Source organism: Octodon degus, unplaced genomic scaffold, assembly GCF_000260255.1.
Source record: "Octodon degus isolate 3935 unplaced genomic scaffold, OctDeg1.0 scaffold00101, whole genome shotgun sequence".
NCBI classification, from domain to species: Eukaryota; Metazoa; Chordata; class Mammalia; order Rodentia; family Octodontidae; genus Octodon; species Octodon degus.
In genome coordinates this window covers 6,869,277-6,880,027 of record NW_004524677.1, presented here as the reverse complement: position 1 = coordinate 6,880,027, position 10,751 = coordinate 6,869,277, and the positions used below count along the sequence as shown (strand labels likewise).

At 40.8% G+C, this 10,751-nt stretch overlaps 1 protein-coding gene across 1 annotated transcript in view; it reads left to right on the top strand.

The window, feature by feature from the left end:
- Dchs2 (dachsous cadherin-related 2) overlaps positions 1–10,751 on the top strand; it is a 262,455-nt gene that overhangs the window by 221,250 nt on the left and 30,454 nt on the right. The window contains exon 14 of the mRNA XM_023723670.1: positions 10,181–10,294. Within this exon, the coding sequence (XP_023579438.1) occupies positions 10,181–10,294 (114 nt within the window). The remainder of the gene's footprint in view (positions 1–10,180; positions 10,295–10,751) is intronic.

Genomic DNA, 10,751 nt, shown 5'->3' with positions numbered 1-10,751 from the left:
TCTGGGCTAGGACTGGGTCTGGGGGTTCCCGGAATGCAGCAGAAATTCCTACTCGGTGGGCGGGGATGGGGGAGGTGCTGCAGAGTAGTGGGGGGCATCCCAAGTGGGTGGGAGATGGTCTCACCCACATCGTGCCTGGGCTGGGACTGGTATTTGGTCCGCCCGGTGCAGGGTAGCAGGAAGCTCTCCCACACACTCACCGGACCTGGGCTAGGACTGGGTCTGGGGGTTCCCGGAACATGGCAGAAATTCCTACCCGGCGGGCAGGGTGGGGCAGGTGCTGTGGAGTGGTGGGGCGCGTCCCAAGGGGGTCGGAGAGGGTCTGGCTCACGCTGCGCCTGGGCTGGGACTGGTCCCACCGGCGCAGGGTAGCAGGAAGCTCTCCCACACACTCACCGGACCTGGGCTAGGACTCAGGGTTGTACTTTTATTAAAAAAAAAAAAAAGCACTTAGATTTTGTCACATGCGCTTTTGTCTGTTGAGGGACAAACAAAATTTTTATTGTTTCTTTGTTTAATGTAGTGCACCACATTAATTTATGTCCATACGTTCTACCTTTCTTGATCAGTGGGATAAATTCCATTTGGTCATGGTGTATGATCCATTTAACATGCTATTAAATTCTACATACTGGTATTTTATTGAGTACTTTTCCTATGCATATTTACATGGATATTGGCTGTAGTTTCTTTATGGTATCAGCTTTGGTGGAAATGTACAGTCAGCCTCCTAACATGATTTGGGGGTATTTCCTCTTCTTCCACTTTTTTTAAAGAGTTTGAGGAGGATTGGAATTACTGTTCTTGAGATGATCAAATTCTCCTGTGAAGACATGTGTTCCTGGATTTTTCTTTGTTGAGAAATTTTGACTATATATTCAGTATATTAGTTTAGTTCTTTTCAGATTTTCTGTGCCATTGTTATTCATCCTTGATAAATTGTTACATTTGTTGAAATGCGTAATTTCTTCTAGGATAACTAATTTCTTGGCACATACATGTTCACAGTAGTCTTGGTATCCTTTATTTTTGTGGTCTCAGTAATAATGTCTCCTCTTTCACCTCTGATTTTTGTTCTTTCCTTTTTTGGTTATTCTAATAGAGTTCATCAGTTTTGTTGATTTCTAAAAGAAAATCCTTAGATTCATTTATCGTTTTCTATCGTTTGTATTTTCTCAATGTAGTTTATTTCTGTGTGAATCTCTCCTTTCTCCTTCCTTCTAACCTTGGGTTGTTTATTCTTTTTGCAGCTCCTTATGGTGACTTTGTTTGTTGATTTATTGTTTCCAATACAGCTACTTTCCATTAGTCACTTCTCTCTTATGGCTGTTCTTGCTGAGTCCCATAATTTTTGGTATGCTGAGCTCTTTTTTTCATCTCCAGATATTTTGTAATTTCTCTTTGTATTTATTTGTTGGTACATTGGTCATTCACATATTTGGGAATTTTCCAATTTTCCTCTTGCTAATGAATTCAAGTTTCATTCTATTGTGGTTGGAAAAGATATTTGGTATGATTTCAGTTTTACTAAATTTATTAGGATTTGTTTCATGACCTACCATATGAGCTACATGGATAGTGTTCTGTGTGCCCTGCAGGAGAATCCATGTTCTGCTGCTGGTGGGTGAAGTCTTCTGGGTATGTCTCTTTGGTCTCACTGGTCTGCAGTGTTATTCATGTCTTCTGTTCCTCGAATTGTCTTTGTCTGGTTGATTTACTAATTATTGAAGGTGGAGCATGAATGTCTCCTCTTATTTTTGTATTACTAATTCTCTCATCTATTCTGTCAGTATTTGCTTTGTATATTTGGGCCTTTTGCCAGTAGGTGCAGTGATTTGTAGTTGTAACTTCCTGTCAAATCGACCTAGTATACAATGTCCTTTGATTCTTGCTATAGTTGGGAAGTTGAAATCATTTTTGCCTGAAATGACATGGCTACTCATGCCCTATATTGAATAGCGATTTTTAAGTATCTATTTTGGGGCTTCCTTATATCCAAAATGAATAAAACTGATTTTTAAAAGTTATTTTGACCACTGATTCTGTAGTGGCTATGTTAGAATGTCAGCCCGACTGGCTTGGTGTCTCACTGAGCATTGGCAGGGCTCAGCCCTGGACGTGTGTGCTTGGCTCACAGAGGCCTGGTGGTGCGATGTGTCTAGTCCCTTACTCCTTCTGCTCTGGCCCTGTCCCCCTGCTTTGCTTCCTGGTCACCATGAACCAAGCATCTTTGCTGCAGCATGCCTTCTACCACTACTTTCTGCCCTGGAGCCAGGTAGCCATGGACTGAATTCCCTTAAAACATGAGCCAAATTAAATATATCCTTTAAATTTCAGGTGTTTGTATTGTGTTGAGCAGCAAGAAAGCTGGCTGGTACAGCTGTTTTTATCAATCTATCTTCAGGTTCTCTCTCTCTCTCTCTCTCTCTCTCTCTCTCTCTCTCTCTCTACCCCCATTCCAAGGCTTCTACCACATCGCTTTACCTGATGGTCTCCCAAATGACCTTCAGCTTTCCTCATTCCATTTTCCATTTTACCCTCTGACTTGGTAATTTTCAGTGATGTCTTTAAGCTCAATGATATTTCCTCTTTATCTTGTCTACTAAACTCCTCTAAAGAAATGTTTAGTTCAATGACTATATTCTTGAGCTCTAGAATAAAGTGCATTTCCATTAGTTTCTAGTTCCTTGTAGGTATTTGCATTTTCTTCATGCATAGTTTTCTGACATAATATGATTGTCTGTGTTCATGTGTAGTACATTGAGTGGCTTTTTAAAATATTATTCTAAATTTTTTGTCAAGCAATTCATTAATCTTTATATCTTTAGGGCTTTTTTTCTGTAGCTTTACTTTGACGCTTTAATTTGGTCATGTTTCATTATTTCTTCGTTTGTCTTTTCAGTGTTTCATGGTAGTTGTATATTTGAATCCAAAACCAAACAAAAACAGCCTCTTCTGCCAGTCTCCACAAGTAGCTCAATATAGGGAAGACCTTAGCCAATAAGCCTGGATGGAGCTTCTGGGGGTCCTTCAAACCTTTTCTGATGAAGAGTTTTCTCTGAGTTTGTACGCATAACTAACCTGTCACACAGGTTGGGCCATTTTGTATTTCAAGAGTTTATAAGTTTTTTCCTCTTGGTTGCCTGTCTGGGTATCTCAGGTTCTCTGCATTGCTCCAAGCTCCTGCATTTTCCTTTGTCCTCCTCTGGACATCAGAAGTGTATGATCCCCTCTCCATCCTCTGAACCAGCCAAGACGAAAGCCAGCCTCCACCACAGCCCTGCAATGGGACACACAGTCTACTTTCTTCTTGCCCTGCTGACAGAGAAGCTGGGAGTTGGGTGTTTATGTCCAGGCACTCTGAGGTGCAAGTTTGTGAGGAACTGGACTAGAAGAGAAATCAAATGGCCTTTATTTGCCATATTGAAAACCAACTAGCTGTTCCTGGTTTTGAGCTTGCCTAGAGCCCTCCAAGCTCTCAACTGAGCTTTCAGTTCTCAAAAATGCTTTTTGCCAAACATACTGTCGTTGGCTTACCGTCTTTGTGAAGAGCAAGGTCTGAGCGTCCCTCTTCTGTGATTTTGCTAATTTTTCTCCAAATGTTTTTCCTTCTTAAATGATGAAACTACATTTAGAATTTCAATGATTTAGACATTTAAGAGATAATAGATACTTCAGGCTTAACCAAAGATTTGAAAAATCTGTTTCTCCAACCAGTCATCAATAAGAAATTTACCCAAACACTTATAATGATTATTGATTTTTGCAGTTCTATAATGTAGAATATTTGTTTTACAATTGTGTTTCAAACTGAAAATTCACTTTTTCTGTGAGTGGTATTATTTTTTAATGTTATTTTTATGAAGAGAAAAAGAACATGAATATACTCTAGATTTTTCTATACAATTGTAAGCTTAAAGTGAAACTCATGAAAACCTAAAAATGTAAGAGATAAATTGTTTTGTATATTTCACTTACATCATGGTTATTAGAGTACAGTGGTGGCTATTTTCCCAGCTTACTATTTCTACCTTATATGAAGTGAATAGTACTTGTAAGTTTCATTTACATGCCCTGAGATGGAGATTTACTAAAAATATGCACAGTAAGGATTTCTTATTTTTCTTGAGGAAATTCTCAAAAGTAAAACTTGTCAGAGAAAGCGCATACATAAACATTTTCAGCTTTTTGCTAACTTTAGCATCAAGTCTGAAGTAGTTCCACTGAATAAAATTCTGCTGCTGTATAACACCACTTGATATTATGAACGTTTTACTTGCAATAAAATATGGTTGTTTCCTTTGAGAGGGGCCATGTGTAATTTTCCTTCACAATTCTGTACTCATCTTTCTTCTTTTGCACACAAGCAATGTCCTAGTTTTCTTTTGAAATGGGCACATAAGAAGCATGCCCCAAAAAGGCCATCCGCAAGACTGTGTGTCTTGCCTGAAGAGCTGTTTCTCTTCCTACTGAGATATTTAAGAAAATATGACAAGCCAGTTAAAATAAAATGTCCCTCATTTGAAAATAAATTGTACCAGGAAGGCCAGACTGTGAGTGAGCACTGAAGATAAAACATCTTACACTACTATAAAGACAGAGTCTTACCATTTTTCATGAACAATGTGCCTCAGAAATGCCGGGAGGCAAGCATCAGGGCAGAATGCAATTTGAACAACTCCTCACCATGGATAGTGACTTGACTCCTCCATGATTGATTAAAATCCATTATTTTGTTGCTGTGTGACTTCATAATTGGCTTGAAAGGAACAAGAGCTTGGAAATCTTGGTAGATTATTTTTAGACTTTTCACAGTTTATGTTCAATGTAATGTTTCCAAAGCAGTGAAATATTCAACTTGAATCTTGTTCATTACCCGATGCAGTTTGCAAACAAAACAAAGTTTTGCCAGATGCTTCTGTTTGTGAACCACCTTGCTTGCAAAGAAAAGTGTTCGTGAACCAAAGTCCCACTGTGTGTAGAGAACTTCTTCTGCTGTCACAGAATTTAGTCCAGTGTAAATGAGAAGATGAAAACAGTCTTCACTTGTATTCCAGTCTGCCGATAACAAATAAGTAACCCACACAAGTGTTAGGAGGGCTACGAACAGAGACAGCAAGCCAGCCAGCTCAGAGCTAGGCTAAGGGTATTGCTGTGTTGTGCACAACCCATCTGGGGGTGTTTGTTGTCTATCAATTGTTCTCCAATGTTTAGGAATTGGGAGATTTCCCATCAAAATAAACATGCATTTTGAAAATTGTCTTGAAAAGACTCATGTCTTAAGCATCCCGAAGCCTGCTTCCTCTCTAGGCAGTGATGAGCCAAACCGCCCCCGGCCCCTTGGGCCCCTCAGGAACTCTGTCTCCTCTACCATCTGACCTCTTTATTTGTCTGTGCACCTTGCTTTTTTACCCTAAAACATTAGAGCTAGTGAGCTCTGCTGTGAACTCATGTCGGACATCATAGCAGTTTCTCTTCCCTTTTAAGACTCTTTCACTTTTCCTTTTTGCCTTGTTATCTCCATTTTAAGGCCACAATTGCTGTGCAGCCAGAGGCCAGTGAGACTCCTGGAGTGCTCTGTCGGCCTGTGTCCTCCCACCTGGTAAGCACCGCATCCTAGAGGGGCAGAAGACAATAGGGCATTGTTCACTTGAGCCTTTTACAGCTCAGCATAATAGCTTCCCTTACTTCAATGAGAAGAAAGATTTGAACTAATAGTATTTGGACAGGATATCGTGTCTGCATCTTGTACTATGAATACCTAATACGAACACAACAATATGCAATGTTTTAATTTTGTAACTGTCCTACTAACCTGTTTTGAAACTGTCTCATTGCAATTTGTTTCTCAATAAAGTTAATTTTTAAAAAAGAAGACAAGAGGAGGGGAGGTGGTGACTTAGTAGATCAGGTCTAGCATCATTGCTGCAAGTCACATGCCTACAGTCAGAGGACAGAGGGCCAGTGAAGAATTTCATAAGGGAGTTGGTCAGGAGTGATGGGTGACAGAAAATAAGAAGCCAAGGAACAAAGATGAATTACAAAGAAGGGTGGACGTGGCCAATGAGCATGAGAAGATGTTCAATATTGCATCAGGAAAATCAGAAATAAAACAAACTATGTTACCTATCCACTGAAATGGGGAAAACTAAATACCAGTGGACATGAAGCAATTGGAACTCTCAAATGTTTCCAGAAGGAATAGAAAATAGAACTATCATTTTAGAAAAGAGTTTGGCTATGTTTGTTTTATAAGGTTAAACACTTCCTCACCATAGGTATATACCTCTAAGAAATGAAAACATGAATCCTTGCAAAAATGAATGTGTGTATAGTACTGAGAATAACTCCAGATGGGAATCAATCCAAATGTCACTGCATAGGTGAATGGAAAACAAATGGTGGGATGCACATTCCGTGCAGTGCAGCTGTAAGGTAGAGATGGAATGAACTTGGGACACACAAAATAGTATGTGTGGCTTTCAGTTATGCTGAAAACTTAGTCCTGCAAACTAAGGCAGAAATAATATTACTTACAAGTTTATGAACTTGAACTATCTTTAGCATTTCTTCTAAAAAACTGGTCATATTTGTGTCAATGATTAAAAAAAAAACTCTATATAGAATTTACTTCCTCAGTCCAGTTCTATTTAAAAAAAATGTTCTATTATATTACGTAGCAATTTAGAATCAATTATCACTCTGAAAACAAACTTGCTTTACTCTAAGTTCTGGCTAGATAAAGCATTCCGGGTTTTACTATGAATTGTTTCCGTAAAACTGCCACTGCTTCTAGTTTTCTTTTATTTTTGTTCTTTTTAAAGAAATAGAATACACTTTCACAAATTTCTATACTGTGCCTTAAGACAAATAAGTAGTCACCTCCAAAACTCTGACCTCACTGAGGCAGTGTTGGGGCATCTCCGGATGAGCCCACGCGTGAAGGAGAAGCAGATGTCGTGCTAGCGCGGTGAGCAGCAGCCCGGGGTGGCCTAAGCCCAAGTCTCTCCATGATGGATGTAGCCCATTTGGTTACAGATAAATACATATTGAAAAGTAAACCAAAGAACCCTGTATATGCTGCCTTTAACTTTTTGTAAACTAAGTTGAATTGATAACTTCAGTTTTACTGAAAGGCTGATGTAGTTCAATGTTTTGAAAACATCAGTATTAATTTTGAGTTGGCAGAGGTAGCCTAACCAACCACTATCATGTTTGGTACTAAGAGGTATATCTTTCAATAATATTATTGAAATGCATCAGTGGAATAAACACTTCCCTGGCAAGCACAAGGGCCTGAGTTCAATTCCTGGTTAAAAAAAAAAAAAAAAAAAAAAAAAACCATGCAATTATATGAAATTTATAGGCTGCATTAATCTAGAGTTATGGAAAGCAGATCCCTGACTTCTCGGGGCCAAAAGTGAGATAAACCTGACTGCAGAAGGGCATAAAGGAACTTTCTGAGGTGTTCAAATTATTTTAGGTCTTGCTAGTGATACAGATTGCATAGGTGCATATAGTTGTTAAAACTCACAGAGCTGTTTATCTGACATACGTGCATTGTTTCACGATAATTTGAACCTTAGTGATGTAGACTACACAGAAATGCTTCTGAGCAATTTAAACACGCGGCAGGAAGCCTTAGGAAGGAAACAAATTGACAGCCAGGACAGGAGGCAAAGCAGAGGTGAACAGCAAAAGGCGTGGCGAGACGTCAGAGTACTAAGGTGGCGCCCAGATAGGCCTCCGGAACCCTTAAGGCCAGCCCAATGCTGCTTCTCCCAGAGCTGCCCGCAGGAGTGGCTACTGCCTCCTGCTGCTTCCCTTAGGAAATGCAGCCTCTTCGCTCAGTTTAGTAGTCCCCGCTGAAGAACTTTCCAGTTTTTCTTCATTGCTTCCTACTACAAAAAGCCTATTCACTTATACTTAAAAATAAAGTTCCATTGGATTCCAGCCACACTCATTTGTGCATGGTCAGGGACGGCTTGCCCCCTGCAACCCCCCAGTGGCTTCGTTACCTGATCCACTAGGGAAGAAAAGTGTCACGCCTTGCTGTGAAGCCAAGCTTGCTTTTGACAGTTACATCCGCTGGGCTCCCGCCCACCTCTCCTTCCCTTTCTATTTAGACCTATTCTCCACTCCTGCCTTACAGGGCCCAAGTGTAATTGTGCTGGTCATCCTACTGCCACTAGCCATGCTTGCTAATTGTCCTGGCCCTCATACCTTTAAAGTACTTCTTGCAGGGGCTAGGGCTTTGGCTCAGCAGCAGAACGCTTTCCTAGCAAGCTGGAAGCTCTGGGCTCAGTCCTCAGCACCAAAAGCAAAAAATTAACCTCCCCTAAAGTACTTCTTTCTTTCCTATCATTGTAAGTCCTGCGCCTAATCCAGTTTCTGTTTCTTCCTTGGAGTTCTGTCCTGCTTGCTGCCCTCACATTCTAACACTGTGATGAGTTGGGGTCACACGGTGGAGTCCATCATCCCTCCTTTTGGCTTGCTTTTATATGCAACTTATCCAGAAAGTGGTTAAGGAATCACTTGCTACATTTTCACTTCTGCAGCCTCCCTTCCCCTGGCCACTCAGCGTGCAGGGGAGGGCGTCAACATTCATGTTTCCTGTGGCCACTTCCTTCTGTCCCTACTCCCAGAGTCCCAGGTCACTGAGGCCTGGGGCCTAGGACTGCCGCCGCATCACCTTGATTGGTCTTTGGGCTCTTTGCTTATCCCTCTGTTCTCTGTCTTGCAGATGGCAGTTAATATATCATTTTAAAAAAGTAAACCGTACCATTTTCCTCCATTCCTTCAAATGTTTCTAGTTATTCCCTCCTCCCTGCCGCTGTTTCCCCTCCTGCCGCCTCCTGGGCTCACTGCGCATGCCCAGGGCCTATCCCCAGGGCCTATCCCCAGGGCCTATCCCCAGGGCCTATCCCCAGATTGCATAGCCTCCTTTCTCTTTCAGGGAGGCAGCATGATACGTAGGCTACCTCCATTGCATCCTTGCTTTGTGGTTTACCTTCTGCCTCTTCCTGCCCCTTAGCAGCCGCCATGAAGACAGACACTTTCCATCCTGCTACTGTTGCATCCCCAGCACTCAGAGTAGCACCTGACTTACTAGGACACCTCCTGGGTCAACTGGTGGATGAACGAAGGCTTGAAAATACACTAGGCAAATCACAGTCCTTATGCGTTCTTGTTTTTTCCCTAAAATGTTCTTTTCCTGCAGATGTTGTTTTTCGACGGTGGCCCCATAGAATTATATTGCCTATAGATGTCACAGACATGGTGCATAATTACAAAACTGGCTAATGATGCATTTCTCAGGAATCATCACTGACCAAAAACATCACTACTTGGCACATAAGTGTATTGAGCAAAAGCCCTTCTACATATTCATTGCATTACCTTTTCTGATGCTTTTCTTTCCTTAATGCTGATAGCAAGCTGATGCCATTTTCATTTTTGTTTAGGGAACCTTTAATCTTTAAATGTTGGTCTAATTGATCTGGCCAGATAGCTCTGTGGATTAAAGCACCTGCTTAGGCAGCTGCAGGGATGTGGGTTCAATCCCCGGTGTGCCATGTTGGCCCTGCCCCCAGGTGCACTGAGACAGCAATTGAGACTGAGCGTTGTGGCACAGGCCTGTAATCCCAGCAAGCACTTGTGAGGCTGAAAATAGGAGGATCACTACCAGTCCATTTGTGCAGTGAGACCTTGTAGACCCTGTACTAAAATACATAATAACAAACAAACAAATAATTAAATAAATGCTGGTCTACTGGTAGAGACTTTTACTTTTATATAGCTGAAAATGTTTTTATTCTTCTCTCCTTTTTTTTTTTTTTCGGAACCGGGAATTGAACTCAGACCCTTGCACTTGCCAGGCAAGCACTTAATCTACTGAGCCATCTCCCCGGCTCCTCTTCTCTCCTTTTTACAGACATTTTTGCTAAATAAAAATTTACGGTTGTACTTTATAAATGTTGTACTCTGTGTTTTTTAAATGTTGACCCATAATCTAGCTTGTACAGTTTCCAGTGAGAAATTGTTGTAATCTTGATCTTCATTTCTCTGTGCAGTATGTATGTTTCCATGACTGCTTTTACAATTTTTCAGTTTATTAAAAGTTTTGACCAATCTGAGAAAACAAAATAAAGATAAAGATGCTTCTGTCTCATTCTTACAGGTACTTCTGTTGTGACTGTGCAAGCTTTTGCTTCTGAAGCAGTTGGGGACAGCGTCAAATATTCAGTGTTTAGTGGAAACAAAGATGGAGTGTTTTCCTTGGGTTCCAGCTCAGGTAATGCTCTCTACCCTCCAGCAGCTTCACTTCTGCTCTGTTTAGAGTTACTAGTAACAAATACTTCTCCAAACTTGGAAGGGTAAATATTGTTAGAGATAAATAATTTATAAAGTAAACATGGAAGTTTTTGTTGTAATCAATGAGAAATTGCAGAAAATCCAGTATGACATGTTGACATGTATATATGTGTATGTGCATTTGCTAAGAGTTCTTTTCTAGTTACTTCTGAGTTAGACAGTGTCTATCTAGCTCTTGGGATTTTTGAAGTTGAATTGGCTTTTACTTACAGTTTACCAACCTGTGTGGGGAAATGGGGGTCTAGTAGGGAGATTCATTGGTAGTGAGTTTACATGAGGAGAAGCACACATGCCTGCCTAAGGGAGTTTAATCAGAGAATCTTCAACTCATCACTGAATGGCAACAATGAAGAGAGAGAGAGAGAGAGAGAGAGAGA